This window comes from Elephas maximus, chromosome 2, assembly GCF_024166365.1.
Source record: "Elephas maximus indicus isolate mEleMax1 chromosome 2, mEleMax1 primary haplotype, whole genome shotgun sequence".
Classification (NCBI taxonomy): Eukaryota; Metazoa; Chordata; class Mammalia; order Proboscidea; family Elephantidae; genus Elephas; species Elephas maximus.
In genome coordinates, this window is record NC_064820.1 from 230,251,220 (window position 1) to 230,276,233 (window position 25,014).

Consider the following 25,014-nt stretch of genomic DNA (forward strand, 5'->3'; position numbering starts at 1 on the left):
GACTAGCGATAAGCAGTAACTTTGGTGAAGGGTAAGATAGTACAGGATACTGGGGGAGCCAGCACAGCCTGTACAAAGCAGGGCCATGGTAGCTCTATAGACACACCCAAACTCCCTGAGGGACTGAATTGCTGGGCTGAGGGCTGTGGGGACCATGGTCTCAGGGAACATCTAGCTCAACTGGCATAACAGAGTTTATAAAATGTTCTCCATTCTACTTTGGTGAGTAGTGTCTGGGGTCTTAAAAGCCTGTAAGCGGCCATCTAGGACATTCCACTGGTCTCACCCCTTCGGGAGCAAGGAATAATGAAGAAAACTAAAGATACAAGGGGAAGATTAGTCCAAAGGACTAATGGACCACATCTACCATGGCCTCCACCAGACTGAGTCCAGTGCAACGAGATGGTGCCTGGCTACCACCACTGACTGCTCTGACAGGGATCACAATAGGGGGTCCCAGACAGAGCTGGAGAAACCCTGAGAGTATGGCTCCCGGACACCGTTTCAGCTCAGTAATGAGGCGACTCCTGAGGTTCACCCTTCAGCCAAAGATTGAACAGGCCCATGGAACAAAACAAGACTAAAGGGGCACACCAGCCCTGGGGTGGGGACTGGAAAGTAGGAGGGAACGGGAAGGCTGGTAATAATAGGGAACCCAGGGTTGAGAAGAGAGAGTGTTGACATGACATGGGGTTGTTAACCAATGTCATACAACAATGTGTGTACTAACTGTTTGATGAGAAGCTAGTTTGTTTTGTAAACCTTCACCTAAAGTTCAATAAAAAAAGAACAAAGTGAGTTATTTGAAAAGATCAATAGAATTGATGATTTTCTAGCAAGACTGACAAAGAAAAAAGAGAAGATACAAATCAACCGTACCAGGAACGGCACAGTGGCTATCACTACACATCCTGCAGACATCAAATCAATAACAAGGAAATAGTACAAACAACTCTACACACAATTTTAAGACAAAATGGACCGATTATTCCTCAAAAAACACAAACTACCTCAATTTACTCAATATGAAACAGATCATTTGAACAGCCCTGTAATTATTAAGGAAGTTCAATTAGTCACTTAAAACCTTGCAAAAAAGAACTCTCTAGGCCTAAATAGTCTCACTAGAGAATTCTATCAAACACTGAAAGAAGAATTAATACAAGTTCTATATGATCTCTCCCAGAAAACAAAAGATGAAACACTTCTCAATTTATTTCCTGCAGCCCGTACTATTCAGATATCAAAGTTAGGCAAAGACAGCACAAACAAACAAAATTACAGACCGATATCCCTCATGAATACAGATACAAAAATCCTTACAAAGTATTATAAATAGAACTCAACAATATATAAAGACCAACTGCAGTTTATTCCAGGGATAGAAGGCTGGTTCTATATTTGAAAAGCAATCAATATAATCCACCATATTAACATGTCAAGAAGAGAAATCACATGATGGTGTGGAAAAGCATTTGACAAAATTCAATATCCATTCATGAAAAATACCCTCAAAAATTTTGAAACAGAGGAGAGCTTCCTCAGCTTGATAGAAAACATCTACAAAATACCTATACCTAACATCATACTTCATGGTCAAAGCTTTTGAATGCTTTCCCTCTGAGATTAAGACCAAAGAAATGATGTCTATTCTCACCACCCTTATTCAACATAGTGCTAGAAGTGCTAGCCAGTGCACTAGGCACGAAAAGCAAGTAGCAGGTATACAGATGACACTTTCTATAAACAAAATCCCAAAGAATCTATTAAAAAAAAAACAAAACCCTTCTAGTATAAGTGAATTCAGCAAGGTTGCAGAATGCAAGATAAAAAGGCAAATATCAATTATATTCCTATATATTAGCAATGAACATAGACACCAAAATTAAAAATACCACTTATAATTGCTCAATAAAAATGAAATACTTAGGTTTACATCTAACAAAATACCTACAGCTTGTATGCTGAAAACTACAGTCAGTTTCCAGGTTATGAACGTCTGACTTACCGACAACTTATACCTGCCCTTTAATGTTATGTAAATTTGCCCTCACTTTGAAATGAAACCCCTACTCTACTCAGAAACAAGTTCATCATAATCACCTTCACCTGCTGCACGTGCAGCTTTTAAATCATTGAAAAGGCTTGGAACCTTTTTTTGCACTACAACCAAACCAAAAACCAAACCAAAAACCAAACCCATTGCCATTGGGTCGGTTCTGACTCAGAGTGACCCTAAAGGACAGAGTAGAACTGCCCCATAGGGTTTCCAAGGAGCACTTGGTGGATTTGAACTGCTGAAAGTGAGGCTAAATAAGAACCATATGCACCTGTTCCGAATTGCCTACAAATTCAACTTAAAAGACTTAAAGACACAGGAATGGATCTCATTTGTAACCCAGGGGCTGCCTGTACAAAACATTGAGAGATATCAAAGACCTAAATAAACAGAGAGATATACCATGTTAATGGATTGAAGGACTCAATGTAGTAAAGATGTTCATTCTTCCAAAGTTGATACATAGGATAATGAAATTCTTAGCAAAATCCCAGCAAGATCTTTTGTAGACAAGCTTATTCTAAAATCTGTGTGGAAAGGGAAAGGAACTAGAATAGCTGAAACAATTTTGACAAAAAAGAAAAGTTGGAGGAATCAGTCTACCCAATGTCAAGACTCATAGCTACATCATCAATACAGTGTGGTATTAGTAGGAGAGATAAAAGGTTAATGGAGCAGAATAGAGAACCCTGAGATTGACCACAAAAATATGACCATAAGAGTGGTGAGAACAGACATCCTTGCCTTGTTTTTCTGGCAAAGGTGCAGAAGCAATTTAATGCAGAAAAGGGTCTTCTCAACAAATAATGGTAAAGCAACTGGATATCCACAGGCAAAAAAGAAACCTTGACCTTACACAAAACTTAACTCAAAATGGATCACAGACTTAATGTCAAATGCAAAACTATAATGCTTTTAAAAATAATAGGGGAAAATCTTTGGGATCTACGGCTAGGCAAAGAGTTCTTAGACTTGACACCAAAAGCCAACTCAACAGCAGCTAACAACAATAACAAAGTTTAATGTAAGGAAAAGCAAACCAGGAAAGTCCCCAGGACCACGGCCCCTGCATGCTCTGCCCTGTTGCCACCAGTCTCCAAGGTCTGCTCACCCACCAGCCCCGGCACACCCCCTTTTCTAACCACTCCAGGTGAAGTGTGAAGGGGACACATGGCACTATACACAGGGAAGGGTGAGCAGGATAAGCTGACATTACTTCCCTTCCGGCATCATCAGTATTTCTAATTATGAACAAGCTGCCCCACTCCCTGAGTTACTTTTTAACCCAGAAATGAAGCCAGCCAGTGAAAATCAATGTACAGTCACACGCTGCACAATGCCCATTTGGGCAACATCTGAGTGCATATACGTCCATGGTCCGGGGTGCACCCTCGGGGGGATGCCCACAGCCCAATTCAGCAGCAAGCCTACCCTGCCACCCTACACTCACAGGAACAGGCGCTCCAGCTGCTTGGAGGAGCAGGCACTTGATCTTGCTCCTGAGCACCCAAGGTCAACAGATATCGCGGGACCCACCTGGGGCGGGGTGCCAAGCCCCCAAGACTGCTCCTCTGCCACCCGAGCCTGCACCTGAAGCCTCCCTGCTGTGACCTTCACGGGGCTGCGGGGCTTCGTGCTGGGCAGGACCTGGCCAGGCAGCGCACTGCACAACAGCTCCTAGGACCATGCGCCTGGGAGCACCACACCCCATGGACCTAGGCGTTCGCACAACATCCAAATCACATAATGTCCTATTTCACAGAACGTATTATGGACGTTAAGCAACACATGACCTTATTTTTCTGCTAGTCACATCGACGGTGACCTAGGCTGTGCCAAGATCCACAGGCTAGGATCTGCCCCTGCCTCTAGCCTTCTGATGGGTCCCGGGTACACCACCACATGGGAGGTGCTGGGGCTCCCTCTGTAGACAGCCCTTCAAGAAGGACACTATCCCAGCCCTCTTTCCACCGAGCCCCTCTGGGACCCCCAAAAGCCCATTGTGAAAGAGTCCCCTCTGCACAGCACCACAGGCGGTGGGGTAGGCACAGGTCGGTCCCAGGCCCTAAAGAGCCTGCCAGGTGGCACTGCTCCTCTGGTTCTCACGGAAGCTGAATGACAGGCTGCCACGAAGGGAGGCAGGGGGCATGCAGTGACCTCTGAGGGGCCTTCAGCATCCATGCAGTGAAGGTCAGAGGGCCACAGCCCAAGCAGGGCCAGGTCTGCATTGGGCTCTCCTTGGGCATCGCTGGGAAAAGGCCCCCCCTGCCCCCACTAAGCACTGCTGCTGCCTGTGAGCTCTGAGGAGGGCTGCACAGGTCTACTGGAGGCTGCTGTTGTGGGGCAGCTCTACTCTGTCCTATAGGGTCGCTATGAGTCGGAAGCGACTCGACAGCACTGGGTTTGGGGGTGTCTGCCCAGATCGGGTGGCATTTACTGGCTAAACCTGGGCCCAAGAAGAGGCAGCAGTACCAGCAGGCAGGTGTGGGGTGAATAGAGGTAGCAGACACTCCCACCACCCCAGCGGCCAGATTCCGGCTCCCTCCTGCACTTCCTTCCGGCCCTTTGTGGTGTAAGCTCTGAAATCAAGGTTCAATATTAAGTGCTGCCCTAACATCTGAGACCTGATATCTGGAGGGCCTCAAATGGCCTATCTGTAAGTTCTCCTCTCCACTCTGCTCCTATGGAGCAGGCCCCCTAGCCAAACAACTGTCCTTATCATGGGGACCAGATACTGTGCCTGCTCATCCCAGCATAGCAGGTTTCAGTTTCCTACCAGCCCACAAAATTATTCAAGCAAGCCAGTCACATCCTCCTGCAGCAAATAGGGGTCACTCCACCCTCTTGTTACTACAAAGCCTGCTACCTACGGCCCCTGGTTGTTCACTTTGTTCCCAAGAGCAACCCTGTGTAGCCCTGCATGGTGCGGTATCCTCCACTGGGCTGTGAGTCTAAGTGACCAACAAACTGCTGTCGCTCTCATCTGTCCAGTGTCAGGTGTCATGTGTTTGGCCATCCCCATAACCCTAAGGCAGAAATCCCTCCTCACCAATGGGGTGAAGGGGAGGTAAATTAAATACCTTCTTCCTCTTCCTGTGTTGTCTCTCATTGCGTGGCCCCCAGCTTGACTCTGTCACTTATGACACTTGCTCCAATTCAGTAGTCCTAGAAAGTCCAGCTGGGGACGTTCTAATCCACACCATATATACTATACACATGCCCATCCCATAGTAAAGCTGTGGTCTGGGCCCTGCAGAGGGAGGGAACCCCACCAGCTCCCTGAGGGAATGTACCCGGCCCAGCCCAGCATACCTGCGAGTGGACCGGAAGCCCCAGGCCTCGCTTATCTGACACTATGACAGTGATCGTGGTCTTGAGGATTGTGGCAAGGAATGTGTTGATCCCGAAGACAAGGGCACAGAGCTCTTTTGACAGCGAAGATGCAATCTGAGACCTTCACAGGGAAAAACAGGCAGAAGTCAGGACCCAGCGAGGGGAGAAGAGGAAGCACCAAGAAGTGTAATATGGAAACCCCACTTGGGTGGTGGCCAGCACCTCCCCGGTAACGAAATGACCACCAGGTGCAGCCCACCTGCCCGCCTTACCCTCTGGCACACTCCATATGCATGCCCAGCTCTGCCCCTGGCTCTGTCCGTCATACCAAGCAGGGCCACAGGCACCTACCTGGCTCAGGAGGTTGAGCCCAACAGCCTGGGCTACTTGAGGAGGTGAGGGGATCTGCTCCAGGCTGTCAGAGCCTTATACAACAACTCTACCAAACAAGTGTAAAACACAACCACAGAGCAATGCTCAAAAGCTTTCCTACTTAAACCTGGGAGCAGGGACCAAATCTAAATCGTTACAAAACTCTCTGACAATAGTAACCATGAGAACAGGATATTAGCAAGACCTGGGGGCAGACAGCAGTCACCAGGAAAATTCTCATATTAGTCTTTTGTCATTAAGTCAATGGAGTATTTGACTCAGTAAGTTAGGGAAAGAACAGTAAGACACTTCAGGAAAGCAGGAGGAATTCATAAAAAGAAGAGCAGAATGCTAGCAAGCAGCCCTCTAAGATGCATCAATTGGCCTCAACCTACCTGGATCAAAGGAGAATGAAGAACACCAAGGACACAAGGTAATTACGAGCCCAAGAGACAGAAAGGGCCACATGAAGCAGAGACTACATCATCCTGGGACCAGAAGAACTAGATGGTGTCCAGCTACAACAGATGCCTGCCCTGACAGGGAACACAACAGAAAACCCCTGAGGGAGCAGAAGAGCAGTGGGATGCAGGCCCCAAATTCTCATAAGACCAGACTTAATGGTCTGACTGAGACTAGAAGGACCACGGTGGTCATGGCCCCCAGACCTTCTGTTGTCCCAGGACAGAACCATTCCCGAAGCCAACTCTTCAGACATGGATTGGACTGGACATGGGTTGGAGAGGGATGCTGGTGAGGAGTGAGCTTCTTGGATCAGGTGGACACTTGAGACTATGTTAGCATCTCCTGCGTGAAGGGGAGATGAGAGGGTGGAGGGGGTTAGAAGCTGGCGAAATGGACATGAAAAGAGAGAGTGGAGGGAGAGAGTGGGGTGTCTCATTAGGGGGAGAGTAATTGGGAGTGTGTAGCAAGGCGTATATGGGTTTTTGTGTGAGATACTGACTTAATTTGTAAACTTTCACTTAAAGCACGATAAAAATTATATAAAAAAAAAGAGGAGAGCGGAAATTATACTTAGGAAAGCAGTCATTTGGACAAACCCAGATGATGACTCTCAACAAAGTAAATGAAGACACAGACCACGTTCCAGACACGGAGAAATCAGCACGTCAGATCTCCCAGCCCTCTGCAAAGTGCGTAACATCTTAATGCAGTTCCAATTAAAATCCCCAAAGGGCTTTAAAAAAATGGACAAAAAATGTTCACCTGAAAAATAAAAGAACAAAAACAGCCAAGAAAACGTTAAAAGGAATGACGCAAGGCCGAGGGACCTACACTGTTAGCTTTCAAGCTGATGGAGAGATACAGACGAGAAGCAACCAGAAGTGAACGAAACACCAGTATACACAGGTCAACAGGACAGAAGAGAAAGCCCAAGCAGAAGGAAGCACAGACAGGAATTTAACATGTGATGAAGCAGGCAAACCAGGGAGAAAGGGCCTGGAAAACAAATGAAGCAGACCTGAGAGCCAACCTGGGGTAGGACATGGAGAAGGCCACAAAGACACCTCACACGGCCTGCAGTCACCACAGGCGAAGGTAAGGGCAACCTGAGAAACAAGGACACAGCTGTAACCTACACGACAGATGGCTGCTGTCCTCATTTTAATGGAGACTCTGAGTGGCGCAAACGGTTAAGCACTCGGCTGCAAATACAAAGATTAGAGGTGCCTGTCCGCCATAGGTGCCTTCAAAGAAATGCCTTGGCGATCTACTTCAGAAAGATCAGCCATTGAAAACCCTATACGACACAGTTCTAGGCTGACACACATGAGTTGCTCTTAGGCTGGGTTCTCTAGAGAAGCAAAACCAGTGAAACGTATACATATATGATATATACATATATTACATATATATAATATACATTTAGTATATATATTGCATATATATATATATACTCTACGTATACACATTGAGACAGATTTATCTCAAGAAAATGGTTTATGAAGTTGTAGAGCCTGGCAAGTCCCATGTCCGTGGGTCAGCTGTCAGGCTGGAGGATTCGCCTGACTCATATAGTTGCAGGTGTTGACAAATCCAAGATCCACAGGTCAGATGGCAAGCTGCTGGCTCATGGCTGCAAGGGCTGACGAATCCAAGAGCAGCAGGTAAGATGGCAGACTACTCTCCCAAGTCCCAAGAACTGGAGGTCAGATGCTTACGAGCCAGATGCAGGATCCAGAGCAGAGCAAAAGCCAGTGAGCTTTGCCTGAAAGTCTATATATATATTGGATGCAGGCCACACCCCCAAGAAACTCTCTTTCAACTGATTGGCGACTCACAGCAGATCCCATCATGGAGGTGATCACATTATATCAAATCTCATCAAGGAAGTGATTACATCATTATGTGACTGCCAAACTACATCATAACTGCCAAACCACTGAGAATCATGGCCCAGCCAAGTTGACACACACCTAATTGATCGTAGTCCACCCCTTGTCAACTTGGCACCTCTACGTATCTCCTTAAACCATACATACAAGGCAATTATAAAGTCATGGTGTTGTTGTTAGGTGCCGTCAAGTCAGTTCTGACTCCTGGCGGCCCCATGCGCAATAGAACGAAACACTGCCCGCTCCTGTGCCATCCTCACAATCATTGCCACGTTTGAGCCCACTGTTGCAGCCACTGTGTCAATCCACCTCGTTAAGGGTCTTCCTCTTTTCTGCTGACCCTGTACTTTACCAAGCATGATATCCTTCTCCAGGGACTGATCCCTCCTGACAACATGTCCAAAGTACGTAAGACCCAGTCTCACCATCCTTGCTTCTAAGGAGCATTCTGGTTGCACTTCTTCCAAGACAGATTTGTTCATTCTTTTGGCAGTCCATGGTATATTCAATATTCTTCACCAACACCACAATTCAAAGGCGTCAATTCTTCAGTCTTCCTTATTCATCGTCCAGCTTTCATATGCATATGATGTGATTGAAAATACCATGGCTTGGGTCAGGTGCACCTTAGTCTTCAAGGTGACAGCTTTGCTTTTCAACACTTTAAAGAGGTCCTTTGCAGCAGACTTGCCCAGGGCAATGCATCTTTTGATTTCTTGACTGCTGCTTCCATGGGTGTTGATTGTGGATCCAAGTAAAATAAAATCCTTGACAACTTCAATCTTTTCTCTGTTTATCATAATGTGGCTTATGGGTCCAGTTGTGAAGATTTTTGTTTTATGTTGAGGTGTAATCCATGCTGAAGTCTGTGGTTTTTGATCTTCATTAGTAAGTGCTTCAAGTCCTCTTCACGTTCTGCAAGCAAGGTTGTGTCATCTGCATAACGCAGGTTGTTAATGAGTCTTCCTCCAATCCTGATACCCCGTTCTTCTTCATATAGTCCAGCTTCTCGGTTTATTTGCTCAGCATACAGATTGAATAGGTATGGTGAAAGGATACAACCCTGACACACACCTTTCCTGACTTTAAACCAATCAGTATCCCCTTGTTCTGTCTCAACAACTGCCTCTTGATCAAGGTACAGGTTCCTCATGAGCACAATTAAGCCTTCTGGAATTCCCATTCTTCACATTGTTATCCATAATTTGTTATGATCCACACAGTCCAATGCCTTTGCATAGTCAATAAAACACAGGTAAACATCCTTCTGGTGTTCTCTGCTTCCAGCCAGGATCCATCTGACATCAGCAATGATATCCCTGGTTCCACGTCCTCTTCTGAATCCAGCCTGAATTTCTGGCAGTTTCCTGTCGATATACTGCTGCAGCCACTTTTGAATGATCTTCAGCAAAATTTTGCTTGCATGTGATATTAATGATATTGTTTGATAATTTCCGCATTTGGTTGGATCTCCTTTCTTTGGACTAGGCATAAATATGGATCTCTTCCAGTCAGTTGTCCAGGAAGCTGTCTTCCATATTTCTTGGCATAGACAAGTGAGCACTTCCAGTGCTGCATCCATTTGTTGAAACATCTCAATTGATAGTCTGTCAATTCCTGGAGCCTTGTTTTTTGCCGATGCCCTGAGTGCAGTATAAAGTCACACTTGTGCCTAATGTGATACGACTTACACACTTACAATGAAAACACACTAGCCCTGTTTACATATATTTCATAAGAAAACAAAAATACTTGCTTTTATTGTGCTTCAGGTAAAAGTTTTCGCAGCAAATTACTTTCTCATTAGTTAATACACAGATTATTTTGTGACTGTAGTTACCAATCTGTGATGTGTCAACACTGTTCCCTTCTTTGCCCTGGGTTACTTGTTTCCATTCATCCAGTTTGCCTATTCCTGCCTTCCTGTCTTTGTGCTGGGCTGGTGTGTCCATTAGTCTATGTGTGAATTGAACTATGAAGCACGTTCCTCACGTGTTATTGGTGGCACTATAAACCTGTCTAACCTTTGGCTGAAGGGTGAAACTCAGGAGTGATTTCAGTACTGAGTTGAAACGGTGTCTGGAGCCATACCCTTGGAGCTTCTCCAGTCTGTCAGACCTGCAAGACGGGTTTTTTTTTTTAAAACAAAAATACTTGATACACACATACAAGGCAGAAACACTCCTAACAATTACAGTCCTCTTTTCTGCAACTGGTCACGTGGTCACGACTGGTATTTAGAGCTACCCTCTTCCACGATCCATTCCATATTCCCTTTGCCCCCAGCAAGCACCTCAGTTGTGGTTCTTTGCCTGGTAGGGTGACCCAAACCTTCATTCCAGAAGAGTCCGGGCCATTAGCAAGTCATGTCAGAATTGGATTGGTGTACTTTTTCCATTAGCATTAATCACAGGGTATGGTAGTAAAGAGATGCCCTAAGGGATCTCCTGTATTCCAGACATACTTTTCTTTACCTCCATTATGGGATACCAATCCGATTTCCTCTTGGTAATCAGGATCAATCACACCAGCCAATATGGTAACTTCCTGTTGATCCAGAGGCATAAGAAGCCCAAAGTGGTGAGGTGGCATTCTTAATTTCCAGTTTAACGGAATCAGTGATATGTCTCCAGATGGGAGCATTCTTCCCTTTGGAACTAAGACTTCTAGACTCACAGAGCATAGGGTTGCAGGAACAGGAAGCAAAAATTTTGCAATTGGGTCAACAGGCATAATAGTGAGTGATGACACTTCCTTGATTCCGGGACGCATGAATCCTGGCTGTGATAAAACAGCACCATATACTGGACACTGGTTTAGAGGACATAAAGCCTCCTGGGGAACACTGCCCCAACCCTGCAAAGTACTGACAGCTAGCTGGTGCCATACTGTGTCTTTAGAAGAGCATTCCATTGTTCTTTCAGGCCAGTTGTTTCAGGAAAAGGTTAGACCAGTGAATTCCACGAGCATGGCCCATTGCCGCACTTCATTTACTGTGAAGTAAGTCCTGTGATCCGAAGCGATGTTGTGTACCATGATGGTGGATAAGGCATTCTGTAAGTCCATGGATGGTAGTTTCGGCTGAAGTATTGTGTACAGGGAAGGCAAATCCATATCCAGAGTTAAGTGTTTATTCCAGTAAGAACACTGCCCTTTCCATGATGGAAGCGGTCCAAAGTAAGCAACCTGCCACCAAGTTGCTGGCTGATCACCTTGAGGAATGGTGCCAGTGTTGGTCTCTGCAGCTGGCAGATTGGGCACTCGTCAGTGGCTGTAGCCAACTTAGCCTTGGTGAGTGGAAGTCCACGTGGCTGAGCCCACGCATAATCTCCATCCCTGCCATCATGGCCACTTTGTTCAAGAGCCCACTGGGGAATGACAGGAGTGGCTAGGGAAAGACGATGACTGTTTTCCACAGAATGTCCTCCTATTCACCTGATGGTTAAAATCCTCTCTGCTGAAGCCACGCTTTGGTGAGCATTCACATTAGACATAAATATCTTCACTTCTTTGGCCCATTCAGAGAAGTCTGTTCACATACCTCTTCCCCATAAATCCTTATCTCCAATCATGTTCCTTCTAAGTCCCTGACCATGCAGCCGAACCATTGGCCACAGCCCATGAATCAGTATACAATCGCACATCTGGCCGTTTTTCCTTCCAAGCAGTGACCAGCCAGGTACACTGCTTCAAGTTCTGCCCACTGGGAGGATTTCCCTTCACAACTGTCCTTCAGGGAGGACCCAGAACGGGGCCACAGTGCTGCTGCAGTTCACTTTCAAGTGGTGCCTGCATATCGTGCAGAACCATCTGTAAACCAGGCACGAGTTTTCTCTTCCTCAGTCAAATGATCGAAGGACACAGGTGCAGACCAGGAGGGCAGGTAATATGATAGCATTGGAGACCATGGGCATTTGGGCCACTTCTTTGTGCAACTTATTCGTGCCTTCAGGTCCTGCTCGAGCCCTATCTAGTATATACGCCACTTCCGTTTAATGACGGAGCGCTGCTGTGCATGTACAACTCTATGGCTCTGTGAGTCAGACAATACTCAGTTTATGACGCATGGTGATCTGGCGACCCATGGTTAAGCGTTCAGTCTCTACTAAGGCCAAATGCTGTTTCAGAAAAGGAGAGTAGTTATCTGCAGAGGATGGCAGGGGTCTGCTCCAATATTCTAAGGGTCTTCTCTGTGATTCACCAATAGGGGTCTGCCAAATACTCCAAATAGCATCTCTACCTGCAACTGACCCTTAAAGCACCATCAGGATCAGCCAGATCATACGGCCCAAGAGGCAGAGTGGCTTGCAATGGCAGCCTCACCCTATTGCAGAGCCTTCTCTTGGTCTGGGCCCTGCTCAAAACTAGCAGCTTTTTGAGTCACTTGATAAATAGGCCAGAGTAACATACCCAAAGGAGGGATATGCTGACTCCAAAATCCAAAGAGGCCCACTAGGTGTTTTGCTTCCTTTTGGATTGTGGGAGGGGCCAGACCCAATAACTTATCCTTCACTTTAGAAGGAGTATCTCGACATGCCTGACACCACTGGTCCCCTAGAAATTTCACTGAGGTGGAGGTGCCTGAATTTTTGTGGATTAATTTCCCACCCTCTAGCACACAAATGTTTTACCAATAATTCCAGAGTCATTGGCACTTCTTTCTTACTAGGCCCAATTAACATAATGTCATCAATGTAATGGACCAGTGTGATACTTTGTGGAGGGAAAAGGTGATCAAGGTCCCGGCAGATTAAATTACAACACAGGGCTGGAGAGATGGTATATTTCTGGGGTAGGGCAATGAAGGTGTGCTGCTGGCCTTGCCAACTGAAGAAAAACTGCTTCTGGTGGTCCCTCTAAACAGGTATGGAGAAAAAGGAATTAGCCTAACCAACAGCTACATCCCAAAAAAAAAACATCCCAGGTACAAGGAAATGTATTAATGTGCTCAAGCAATGAAGCCACGTCTGGAATAGCAGCTGCAACTGGAGTCACCAACTGGTTAAGTTTTTGAAAATCCACTGTCATTCTCCAAGATCCATCTGTTTTTTTGTACAGGCCAAATACAACAGTTGAATGGGGATGTGGTGGGACTCACCACCCCGGCATCCTTCAAGTCCTTGCTGGTGGCACTGATCTCTGCAATCACTCCAGGAATATGGTATTGCTTTTTGTTTACTATTTTCCAGGGTGAGGGCAGTTCTAATGGCTTCCACTTGGCTTTTCCTACCATAATAGCCCTTACTCCATTTGCCAGAGATCCAATGTCAGGGTTCTATCAGTTGTTGAGTATATCGATTCCAATTATGCATTCGGGAACTGGGGCAATCACTATAGGATGGCTTTGGGGACCCACTGGACCCACTGTGAGATGAACCTGAGCTAAGACTCCATTAATATAACCTGACCTCCATATGCTCCCACTCTGACTGGTGGGCACAGTGACGTTTGGTGTCTTCTGGAATTAGTGTCAGTTCAGAGCCAATATCCAATAATCCCCCCAAAAGTCTGATTATTTCCTTTTCCCCAATGAACAGTTACTTTAATAAAACGCCATAGGTTCCTTTGGGGAAAGCAGGGAGAAAGGTTAACAGTATAAATTTTTGGCAGTGTAGTAGGGTCCTTCCTCAAGGGAACCCAGCCTCCCCTTCAGTCAAAGGGTATGTGGGTCTATAAACCGGATCAAGTCTGGGAATTGACTGAGGGGCTGTAATTACTCTGGCAATTCAAGTCAGACTGCTGTTCATGTGATCTGGAATTGTTGTTTGTACAGATCAATATTTAGTAGATTTATGATCTATTTCATTCCTAGGGCCACCATAACTAAATAGTCAATGCCATAAGTCCATATGAGTTAGATTATTCTGATTTCTGCTTTGACACAACTGTACCTTATGTTCACCTTGTCTTTGTCAATTGAGTGCCGCCACTTGGACCCTGCCACCACAGGCTCCAGTCAGCCCCATTTTAGTTAGATGTCTTAATTCATTTAGGACAGTTCCCACTCTCAAATCTGACTTACATAAAATAGCAATCACAGCAGTCTTCAAGGATGCTGGGGCACCCTTCACAAATATGTTCCTCACGGTTGTGGTAACAGGTGTGTTCTATGGGCACTCCATGTGTGGTTCTGTGGGTCTAACCTGATAAATCCACTCGAACATGCCAATTTCTCTAAGCCTTTGAATATCCTCTTCTACAGTACACCAAGGCAGGTCTGGTACTTCAGCTTGACTTAGTGTAGACCAGCATGTAATCCATGCTTCAGCAAACCAGCCAAATAAATGATTAGACCCTCTCCTAACCTCTCAAGCTGAAACACTGAATGAAGAATCTGTGCTTAGTGAGCTCATCAATAAGCTTACACCAATTCAACTTCATGTTCCTCTCACCATTATCCCACACCCTTAATAGCCATTCCCACACATATTCCCCAGGTTTCTGTTTCTACGTATTGGAAGAGCCAAGCAGTTCTTTCGAAGTGTTGCATACCTTATCCTGGGTCACACTTGTACTTCACCATTTGGAGCTCACTGGGATTTAAGTCTACTCATAGGTCTAGAAGCAAAAATGGGTGATGGGGATGTGTTTGAGAACATTCAGCAATGTCTTGTAAGGCATCTGCCTTAGGTGATACCCCACGCAATGACTCTGATGCCTCCCCAGGCAATATCTCAGACAAAGACTCTTTAGACACAGCTGGGTTAATTTCATCAGATGGGGATGGAGGGGATAACGGTTTTGTTGGCAGGAGTGATTCAACAGAATTTAGGGGCTCAGTATCCTCAGCTTGATGATTATCTGCCCATATGACCCATCCCAAGTTTCAGGATCCCATTTCTTCTGAATTAATGCATTTACTTTAGCTTCAGACACGATTCACAGTTCAGAATTCAACTGACATTGTAATTCAGCCACTCTTACAATAAGACTCTGGGTTTGGTTTTCAGCAATATCAGCTCTGTTATCACAAGAAATAATGCTTTCTTTTAAGGCACAAGTGGAAACTTTGAGGTCATTTATGTGGCAATTGAGCTTTGACTCTGAAGCCCTGAGCTCATCTCTTTCACTGCATTGTCTAATGAAAGTAGGACCAACCAACCAGCTTCCTTATACTTCCCATTCTGAACAAAATTGTAAAAAGGTATTATCTTCGGCTGGGTTCTCTAGAGAAATAAAATAATACATAGAGAAAGATGTATATGAAGAAAATGGCTCACACAGTTGTAGAGGCAGGAAAGATTCAAGTCTGTGGACCAGGCTGGAGGGTTGCCTGATTCACGTTGTTGTATGGGCTGGTGAACCCAAGATCAGCAGGTCAGACAGTAAGTCTTTGGCTTGCAGGCTAAGGAGACACACAATATCACAACCAGGCTTGAATGTTTTCTTCAGTTCAGCTAGAAAAATGCCCAGCATGTTCTTCTTTTAGGTTTTCTGTCTCTAGGTCTTTGCACATTTCATTACAATACTTTACTTTGTCTTCCCAAGCTGCCTTTTAAAATCTTCTGTTCAGCTCTTTTACTTCACCATTTCTTCCTTTCGCTTTAGCTACTCTACTTTCAAGAGCAACTTTCAGAGTTTCTTCTGATACCCATTTTGTTCTTTTCTTTCTTTCCTGTCTTTTTAATGACTTTTGCTTTCTTCGTGTATGATGTCCTTGCACAATTCATCTGGTCTTTGATCATTAGTGTTCAACGCATCAAATCTGTTCCTGAGGTGGTCTATAAGTTCAGGTGGGATATACTCAAAACTGTACTTTGGCTCTCATGGACTTGTCCTAATTTTTTTCAGTTTCCACTTGAACTCGCAATGAGCAATTGATGGTTTGTTTCACAGCCAGCCCCTGGCCTTTTTCTGATTGATAATATTGAGCTTTTCCACCATCTCTTTCCACAGATGTAGTAGATTTGATTTCCTGTGTATTCCACCTGGCAAGGTCCATGTGTATAGTCACCTTTTACGTTGGTGAAAAAAGGTATTTGCAATGAAGAAGTCCTTGGTCTTGCAAAATTTTATCACATGATCTCTGGCATCATTTCTATCACCAAGGCCATATTTTACAAATACCAAATCTTCTTTGTGTCTGACTTTCGCATTCCAATCATCAGTAATTATCAATGCGTCTTGATTGCACATTTGATCAATTTCAGACTGCAGAAATTGGTAAAAATCTTCAATTTCTTTTTCCTTTGCCTTAGTGGTTGGTGGGTAAATATGAATAATAGTGGTATTAAGTGGTCTTCCTTGTAGACATATGGTATTATCCTATCACTGACAGCATTGTACTTCAGGATAGATCTTGAAATGTTCTTTTTGACAACAAATCCAATGCCGTTCTCCTACAAGTTATCATTCCTGGCATAGTACACCATATGCTTGTCTGGTTCAAAATAGCCAATACCAGTCCATTTCAGCTCACTAATGCCTAGGGTATCGATGTTCATGCATTCCATTTCATTTTTGACATTTTCCAATTTTTCTAGATTCATAATTCGTACATTCCACATTCCGATTATTAATGGATTTTTGCAGCTGTTTCTTCCTATTTTGAGTCATGTCTCATCAGCAAATGATGGTCCTGAAAGCTTGACCCCATCGACATCATTAAGGTCAACTATCCTTTGAGGAGGCAGCTCTTCCTCATTTGTATTTTGAGTGCCTTCCAACCTGAGAGGCTCATGCGTTGGCACTGTATCAGACAACATTTCACTGCTATTCATAAGGTTTCCACTGGCCAATTTTTTTCAGAAATAGCCTGTCAGTTCCTTCTTCCTAGCCTGTTGTAGTCTGGAAGCTCCCCTGAAACCTGTTTCACCAAGGGTGACCTTGTTGGTATTTGAAATACTGGTGGTAAATCTTCCAATATGACAGCAACATGAAAGCCACCACAGTACATCAAACTGACACGTGATGGATTAACATCATAGAGGTAGGATTTACCACACATCAGAAAATCCTATCAGATGAAAAATTGTGGACAAACACACAATATTGGGAATCACAGCCTAGCCAAGTCAACACACATTTTTGGGGGACACAATTTAGTCCATAACATTCCACCCTTTGGCCCCCCAAAACTTCATGTCCTTGCCACTGTAAAACATATTCACCCCACTGTGTCATAGCAAAATTCTTAAATCAACTCCAAGTCCAAAATCCAAAAACTCCCCTTCATCTGTGAAATTTAGAATACAAGTTAACTGCTTCCAAAGTACAACAGGCACAAGCTAGACATTTCCACTACAAATGGGAGAGAATGAAAAGAATGAAGGGATAAGAGGCACCAAGTAAGTCAGCAGAACATATTAGCTCTCAAGGCTTGAAAATAATCCTCTGTTCTCTGATACCATTTAGGCAATGGCCCTGTCCTTTAGACTCTGGGTATTGGCCACACTCTCCAGATTCTGGATGGAGGCCACTCAGCCCTGGGCTTCAGCTCCACTTTCCAGTCCCACTGGAATGGCAACTCTGCTTCCTTGGATTTGGTTGGCCCCATTCTGCTAGTACATCCGAATGGTGACTTCACCCCCTCAGCCACAACAGGCCCCATTCTTGTGCCCTGTGAGCATGGCAGCCCCAACTTCTCAGCTTTGGGCAGCAGGTCTGATCCCATTCTTATGGCATTTGCAAAAGGCAACCCCATACTTTGGAACCAAGTTGGTGAAGATCTGAGTCTTTGAAACCTAGGAGGCTGTGGCCTTTTGAAAATCCCAGAAGCCAGGGCTCCACCCTTTGAGACCCCAGATGTTGTGGTCCTACCTTTGAGACTGGAGCAGTTCTGCTTCCTGTGTTCTTTGTCTCTTCAGCTTCTGCTTCCTGGTTCCTTTACCTCTTGACCTCTTGGCCCCTAGGACCTCACCGCCCACTTCTGTCCTGCCGGGGGCAAGCGTTCCAAAGCTCTTTAGTTCTACAGATTAAGTGTCTGGTGGCACCCTGCTCCACCAATAAGTTTCCAGAAACACCCCAATTTGCCAGGAAGCCTTTTGCACAGAGCTCTCTTGCTCCGTGGGTCTGCTCCTGCACTGTCTCGCACTGGTCTTCTGGTTCTGCTCTGCTGCTGCTTCTGCACCGTTTCCAGTGTAACAGCTCTCCTCACTTGCTTCTGAGTCGTCACCAGAATTGTCTTTGATGTCCATAATTCCACAACAGTCTCTTCAAGGCAATCTAGGCTTTTACTATTAGGCACTTTTAAAACTCTTCCAGCCTCTACGAACTCACAATTTCAAAACTGCTTCCAAATTTTAGGTATCCATTAGAGCAGCATCTCACCCCTGGTACCAAATTCTGTCTTAATTATCTAGCGCTGGCTTTAACAAACAGAAATTAATTTTCTCACAGTTTAGGAAGCTAGAAGTCTGAATCCAGGGCACCAGCTCCAGGGGAAGGCTTTCTCTCTGTTGGCTCTGGAGGAAAGTCCTTGTCATCAATCTTCCCCTGGTCTAGGAGCTTCTAGGCGCAGGAACCCTATGTCTGAAGGACACACTCTGCTCGATTTTCTCTTTTATATCTCAAAAGAGACTGACTCAAGATACAACCTAATCTTGAAGACTGAATCTTGCCTCATTAACGTAACTGCCTGTAATACTGCCTCATTAACAACACAGAAGTAAGGTATACAACACATAGGAAAATCACTTCAAATGACAAATGCTGGACAATCACACGACACTGAGAATCATGGCCTAGCCAAGTTGACACACATTTTTGGGGGACACAATTCAATCCGTAACAGCATCTGTGACTTCTGTAACTGTAAAAACACTCACTGCTTTGCTCTAATAGATTAATGGACAGCAATGACGGCAGATGAGCCCCTAGGTCTGAGAGGTCAAGACTAAGGGACGTGCTCTTTTGGGACATTTACAGGCTGAGAAGTAGCGAGGCAGAGGGTGGAGGCAGTGGGGAGAGGTTGGGATGGAGCACAGAGCTGAGGGAGCCCAGGGAGGGGGTATCCAGTACCTGGGAAAAGGGATGGAGGGCATGTCTGACATGCTAGGGGGTGTTGTGTGTGGGTTTTCAGCAGGAAATGTCAGTGCCAAGAAATCAGCTGGGGCTGACAGGCAGCCTATGAGAATGGCTCTCTCTGCGTGGGGGGGGGGGGGGGGGCGAGGTAAACCAGGCAGTGCCTGGCCACTCAGAAGAAAGAAGGGATGCTGGTTCAATGCAGGCCTCATGCCTGGAAGGGGTGTGGGCTGAAGACTGGGGAAGGGTTCAGCCCAGAAGGGCAGCTCTGTGTGGTCAGGAGCCTGCAGACACTCCCAGAGCTCAAGAATGACCCCGGAGAACATGGTGCTACAGGAGAGCTATTCTGGTGGGTGTGAGGTCCAGAGGGTGCCCTCAAAGGACAATCCAAATAGGGAGGGAGGCAGGGCATTGCTAAGTGGGGGTAAGCTGGGGCCAAAGTCCTGGGAGTGAGATGGGATGGATGGCTAGACTCTCTCGCTGGATGGAGAGAGGTGGGTGCAGGGGTACAAGGGGAGGCTGGAGGTGGCGTAGGGTGAATGGTCCTTGTGCACATATGCTATACGTGTGGGCACGTGTGTGCACTGTGTACGTGCGTGTTGTGTGTGTGGACGTGCACGTACATTGTATGCACTTGAATATATCCATTGTGTGCACTTGAGTATATCCTTTGTACGTGTGCACAGTGCATGTGTGTGCGCACTATGTGCACTTGAGTGCATCATGCTGTGAGCGCACACATGTACTCACATGTACACGAGTGCATGCATGCCGTGTGCGTATGTGTGTACACATGTGCACTCAGGTGTGCACACCTCCCACCCTTCTGGCCTGGACAGGGTCTCAGGAGCAGGGTTGGGGTGAGTGGGTGGGCTCAGAGCAGGGGACCCTGGTATAAGTACCTAGAGTAGGCTGGCTGGGAGCACAGCATGGTCTAGTGAAAGGTCAAGTGCAAAGGACAAGGCGGGAGTCCTGAAGCATGCGTGTAAGTAGTTTGGGAAGATGCTGGAGGCACAGGTGGGGCCAGCCAACAGGTAGCACAGGATGTCCCTGGGCACTGGGGGTGTAGGCGTGCAGGAGGGTCCCGAGTTACTCAGGGAACGGGTGAGATCCAGGCGTCAGGGGACCCCTGGGGCAGAAGACAAGGCTGGGATGGTGGTCACTTCTGGCAGTGAGCACCGTTTCCAGCAGTGGGGAGGTTAGGGGCAGGAAAGGCCTTGGTCTAAGAGGGAGGAAGCAGGGCTGATTCCATGGCAGAGGTTGGGGGGTCTTAGGGAATAGGAAAGAGGCCTGGGAGGGAAGTCTCCATGACATCAGGGTAGAACCTTGGTGTGAAGCTGGCCCTGGCAACTTCCCTGAGGCAGCCCTGCAGGGTCATCGCAGCGAGGCCATTCCTGGTCCCTGGTGTCCCTGCCCTGCCCCCAGCAGAAGTCCAGCCAGTTGGCACCAGAGAGGCCTTGGACTCCAAGTACCTGCGGCAGGAGACCAGAGTACACAGCTGGAGGCTCACCTGCGCCGGGGTGGGGCCGTGCTGGACAGTGGACAACTGTGCCCAGCTGAAGGCACCCAGGGCCCCGACTGCCCTCCTGGTGTGACACACCGTCCCTTCAGGTTCAGGGTCCAGCTCCTTACAGTAGTGCCACCTCTCTGCTCCCCACACGTTCCAGAAGCCACTTTGTACATGTGGATGCCTGCCAGTCACCCGCCCAGCAAAACGACAGTGTGTCCATCCAGCACGTGGCCAGCCAGGCTCTGGGGTGGCTGGAGAAGCTGGGGGGGGGGGGGACACCAGAGTAAGCAGGCCTCACCCAAGCCCACCTGCCCGTTGGGTTTGACTCACGTTGCAATGGGCACCAGGAACTGGTAGGCACCTCGGAAGAGCACAAAGGTGATGTAGCAGACCCAGATGTTGCTGGTGCTGTACATGAGGAAGACGAGGCCAGCCTGGGTGAAAGTTACAGCTGCGATGACCAGCTTGGACCACAGGGCCCAGCGGATCTTCACAAAGCCTGCAGCAAAGGAGGTGACAGCACCTGGGGGAGACAGCATGTTAGGGGTCTCCAGGGTTGCCTGGGGGAGACAATGCATTATGGGGTCTCTGGGGTCACCTGGGTAAGACAGTGTTTTATGGGGCTCCCTGGGGTCCCCTGGGAGAAACAACATGTTATGGAGCCTTCAAGGTCGCTTGAGGGAGATAGTGCGTTACGGGGTCCCCTGGGGTGAAAATCACTTTATAGGGTCACTTGGGGGAGATAATACACTCGTTACGGGGCCACCAGGGTCAAGGGGGCAGCAGGTCAGTACCCAGAAGAGTTGAGGCAGCATCTGCCCCTCCGTTGTAGACTGCAGAGCTGTCCCTGGCGGGGCTCACAACGTTCCACAGGATGTGTGTGTAGTAGATGATCAGGTAGTAGCCGGCTGAGTTGAAGACCCACCAGAGGGACCAGAGGCGTAGCTGCGGCAGGCGCAGGCTGGCTCCCAGCTCACAGAGCATGTGGGAGAGTACCGAGTTCTGCCAGGCTGCCAGTAGCGTGAGCCCGAGTTTGCCACCTTCCGGCTTGCTGGGGCTGCCCGGAGCCATGTGGTCTAGCTCGGAGGGCACGGTGGCATGGTGCGCGGGCACGCCGCGATTAAAGAAAAGGCTGCGATTGGGGCGCTTCAGGAAGAGGGTGAGCAGTAGGCTGAAGATGAGGAAGCCCAGGGAGATGTAGTTGAGCGTGGTAAAGGACAGGTGGCCTGCGGAGACGAGCACCTGGCCCAGCACAGAGCTGGTGAAGACTCCCAAGAGCACGGCGGACCGCGAGTAGCTGGCCATGCGCTGGAAGCGGGCCGGGCGCACAAGGGAGAAGATGTAGGAGGAGTAGGCGATACGGGCGGCCATGGTGACACTGTAGAAGAACTCCATGAACTGCATGTGCAGCACCGTGTGGCCGAAGAGCAGCAGCAACCACACGGACACATAGCTCAGGCCCTGCAGCACCAGCACCGGCTTGTAGCGCAGGTAGTCAGTGACCAGGAAGACCGGCACCAGCACCACCAGGTAGGAGTAAGACAGCACCGGAATGATCTCGTTGGTGACCTGTGGACAGGCAGGCACGTGACCCCGCAGCACCCAGGCCAGTCCCCTCTTACAGATGGGGACCCAGCGGACCTGAAGCCGAGCCTCGGGCCCAGCCACAGTGCCAGTCAGCAAGTGTGGAGGGTGCACCAAGTCCACTTCCACCAACCCCTGGGGCAGGCAGAGGCCGGTCAGACCATGCTGCTTGTTCAGTATGCCCTGGTCATGTTGGAGCACCCAAGACACACTGTCTGGCGGGGCCAACTCAGCTCAGCAAGCCAGGACACCCAACCTGGGGGCAGCCTGGCCCCCACACCATGCAGCTGCCTGACATGCCCCCCTGAACCCTCACCCCTGCAGAAGCCAAGGTGAGCCCACCAGCTCTGTTCCAGTGACACCAAGCACAAAGGTCTTCCTGAAGCCACTACCAAGGCTTCCCCGGCTCCACCGCAGTTTCCCCTCCCTCGCAGCTGGTTAAGCCGCAGTTTCTAACTGCAGCTTGGCCCGACCACGCTGTGGGCCCTAATCGTGGTTTGAATATGGTACCGAAGTCCCACACATCTGCAAACCAAGATCTTGGCACATGTGCAGGACCTGAAGAGCTGTGGTCCCGAACTTGACGCCAGACCTGAACTTCACTGGACAGGAAGATGTTCTCTGGCACACAGCTTCACCTGAGCCCATTTGTAACGTCAAAGTTCCCTTCCTTTACAAATGACTCAGCACCCGAATCTCCAAATACGGACTGTGGTGTCAAATTTTGGGTGCTAATCCCACCCCCTGGGGACTGGAAGGCATAAAAACTCCAAGCTTCCCTGGGGCTGCCAGGCTCCACGTTGCTTGTTTATGCAAACAATAAACTTCCACTTTCTGTTTCCCTTGCAACTGGTGGTGTGGCGTCCACCTTATTTTGATCGGCTAATTTTTGGGTAATAGGACAGGACAAGAACCCTCACTTGGTTACACTCCCATCCTGTGTGCAGACATTGGAGCATTCCCTGTGCATGCCAGTCCCCATGGGGCTGGGAGCCAGGACCAGTCCCTGAGAGCCGTGGGAGCCCAGGCCACAGGATGCAGGCCCTTTGTTAAGGATAAAATTCTGGGTCAGGCCTGCGCAGGGCGTCAAACAGCCTGTGTGGAGGCTGTGCCTTGCTCAGCCTGGGAGGCTCCTGTCAGAGCCAGCATGGGAGGACCTCACCAAGACCCTGTCAGCAGCTGTGGTCCTGACCTCTGTGGGAGGCAGCACTCAGGTCAGCGTCCCCTGAGGACTTGCTCCAATTTGGAAAGAAGCAGCTGGGGAGGATGCGCGTCTGCATACCAAAGGGCCCCTCCTGCCAGCTCTTCCCAGCAAGGAACAGCGAGGCACAGGGGACAGCTGAGCTCAGGGTGTGGGCACCTCAGACAACTTCCCCACCTCCTTGCAGCCAAGAGTCAAAATGGTGAACATCAAGAAGGCCAGGCCTGAAGTCCCCTGAGCCTGACCTGGCACATCAACTAGGAATACAGCCACATCTACACTTCAAAGCAGACATGAGGAGTCTACAGGGTCAGCATTACGTGACCTTGTCACCGCTCTTATTCTAGGGTCCCCTTGTGGAACTGCTCCTTAACAATTCAAAAGCGGAGCAGCACCTTGTTCACATCAGCAGACACGCACACACCCGCCCCTCTCTGTGGCCTGGGAATGCCAGCAGCCTCCTGTGCGTCCAGCCGGCCAGGACAGGTACTCTGCTGGCTCAGATTCAGCCTTATCAACCCGGACAGCTGGGCAGGTGTAGCCAAGCAGAGGCAGCTGGGCGGGGTCACAGACAGCTCCAAGAGACCAGGACATCAGCTCAGAGAGGCCTCATGGTCTCCGCCTCCTACCAGCCCGGTCACAGGAATGGAGCATACTGAACACCATGGTCTCCGCCTCCCACCAGCACGGCCACAGGAGCAGAGCATACTAAATACAGGCTCACGCCCAGCACTCTGACCCTGTGCAGGAGATCCCAGAGGGCTCTGCGCCTGATCTGAGGAAAGTCTCGCCGGGACTGGCATGAGCCACCCACGTCTTTAACGTCACCGACGTACTGCAGCTGCTTGTGGACTTGGCTGAGGAGACACTACCATTTATCTTGGGGTGTTGCCCCGATTCTGCTGGGGACGTTCCACAGTACACAGCACAGGACTGAACCATTGATCTTAAGCCTCACAATTGTAAATCCTGAGGTAAGTGTTTTGTAAGAGTGTGAACTCTAAATCGCTGCACTCCAAGCATTCTTGATTCAAACCATCTGGCTCCCAGTGCAGGGGGGGCGTTGGTTGGGGTCTGTGTGAGCACCTGTGAGGAGAAGCCCGGGGGCGGGCTCATGAAAGCCTGGTCTTGGGCAGCGCAGACCCCCACTCCAGGTGACACCCTCAGCCAAGACAGCCCCGCCTGCCCTCTGCAGTGTCCCACGCTCCACTTCCCGCTGGACTTGGCAGTCAATGCTGGAGCTCTGTGAGGGCCATGACCCTGGCCATACTTGGAAGGCTTGGGGACGCAGAGCACGTGTCAGGCCTCCTGGCACTGAGATGAGAACACCCCTTCCTGGCCGGAGCCCAGCCCTCGCCAAGCCCTTTCCATATACCCTCTCACTGGCTAATCCATAATAGGTTTAACAGGAGAGCCTGGGAAGCTGAGCCCAAATATCTAGGTCGAAGTGGCTCCAGGCGGGATGGGGGGCCCCCCTGCATGGCCCTTGGTGGTCTGGAAGGATGGATGGAGGACTCACGGGCCGCACGGGCAAGGCGCGCTCTGCTTGGAAAACAAACCAGGCAGGCAAAGCAAACCCCACACTGTGGCCAGCAGGGTAGCAGGTGCTGCAGGGAGAGGCTGGGTGGTGCGTGCC

General features: G+C 48.3%; 1 protein-coding gene across 1 annotated transcript in view; it reads right to left on the reverse strand.

Annotated features, from left to right (window-relative positions):
* The window catches only part of SLC19A1 (solute carrier family 19 member 1), a 50,751-nt gene that overhangs the window by 14,593 nt on the left and 11,144 nt on the right, over positions 1-25,014 (reverse strand). The window contains exons 3-5 of the mRNA XM_049875049.1: positions 21,388-22,162; positions 20,924-21,116; positions 5,372-5,513 (exon numbers count right to left, since the gene is read on the reverse strand). Of these exons, the coding sequence (XP_049731006.1) occupies positions 5,372-5,513; positions 20,924-21,116; positions 21,388-22,162 (1,110 nt within the window). The remainder of the gene's footprint in view (positions 1-5,371; positions 5,514-20,923; positions 21,117-21,387; positions 22,163-25,014) is intronic.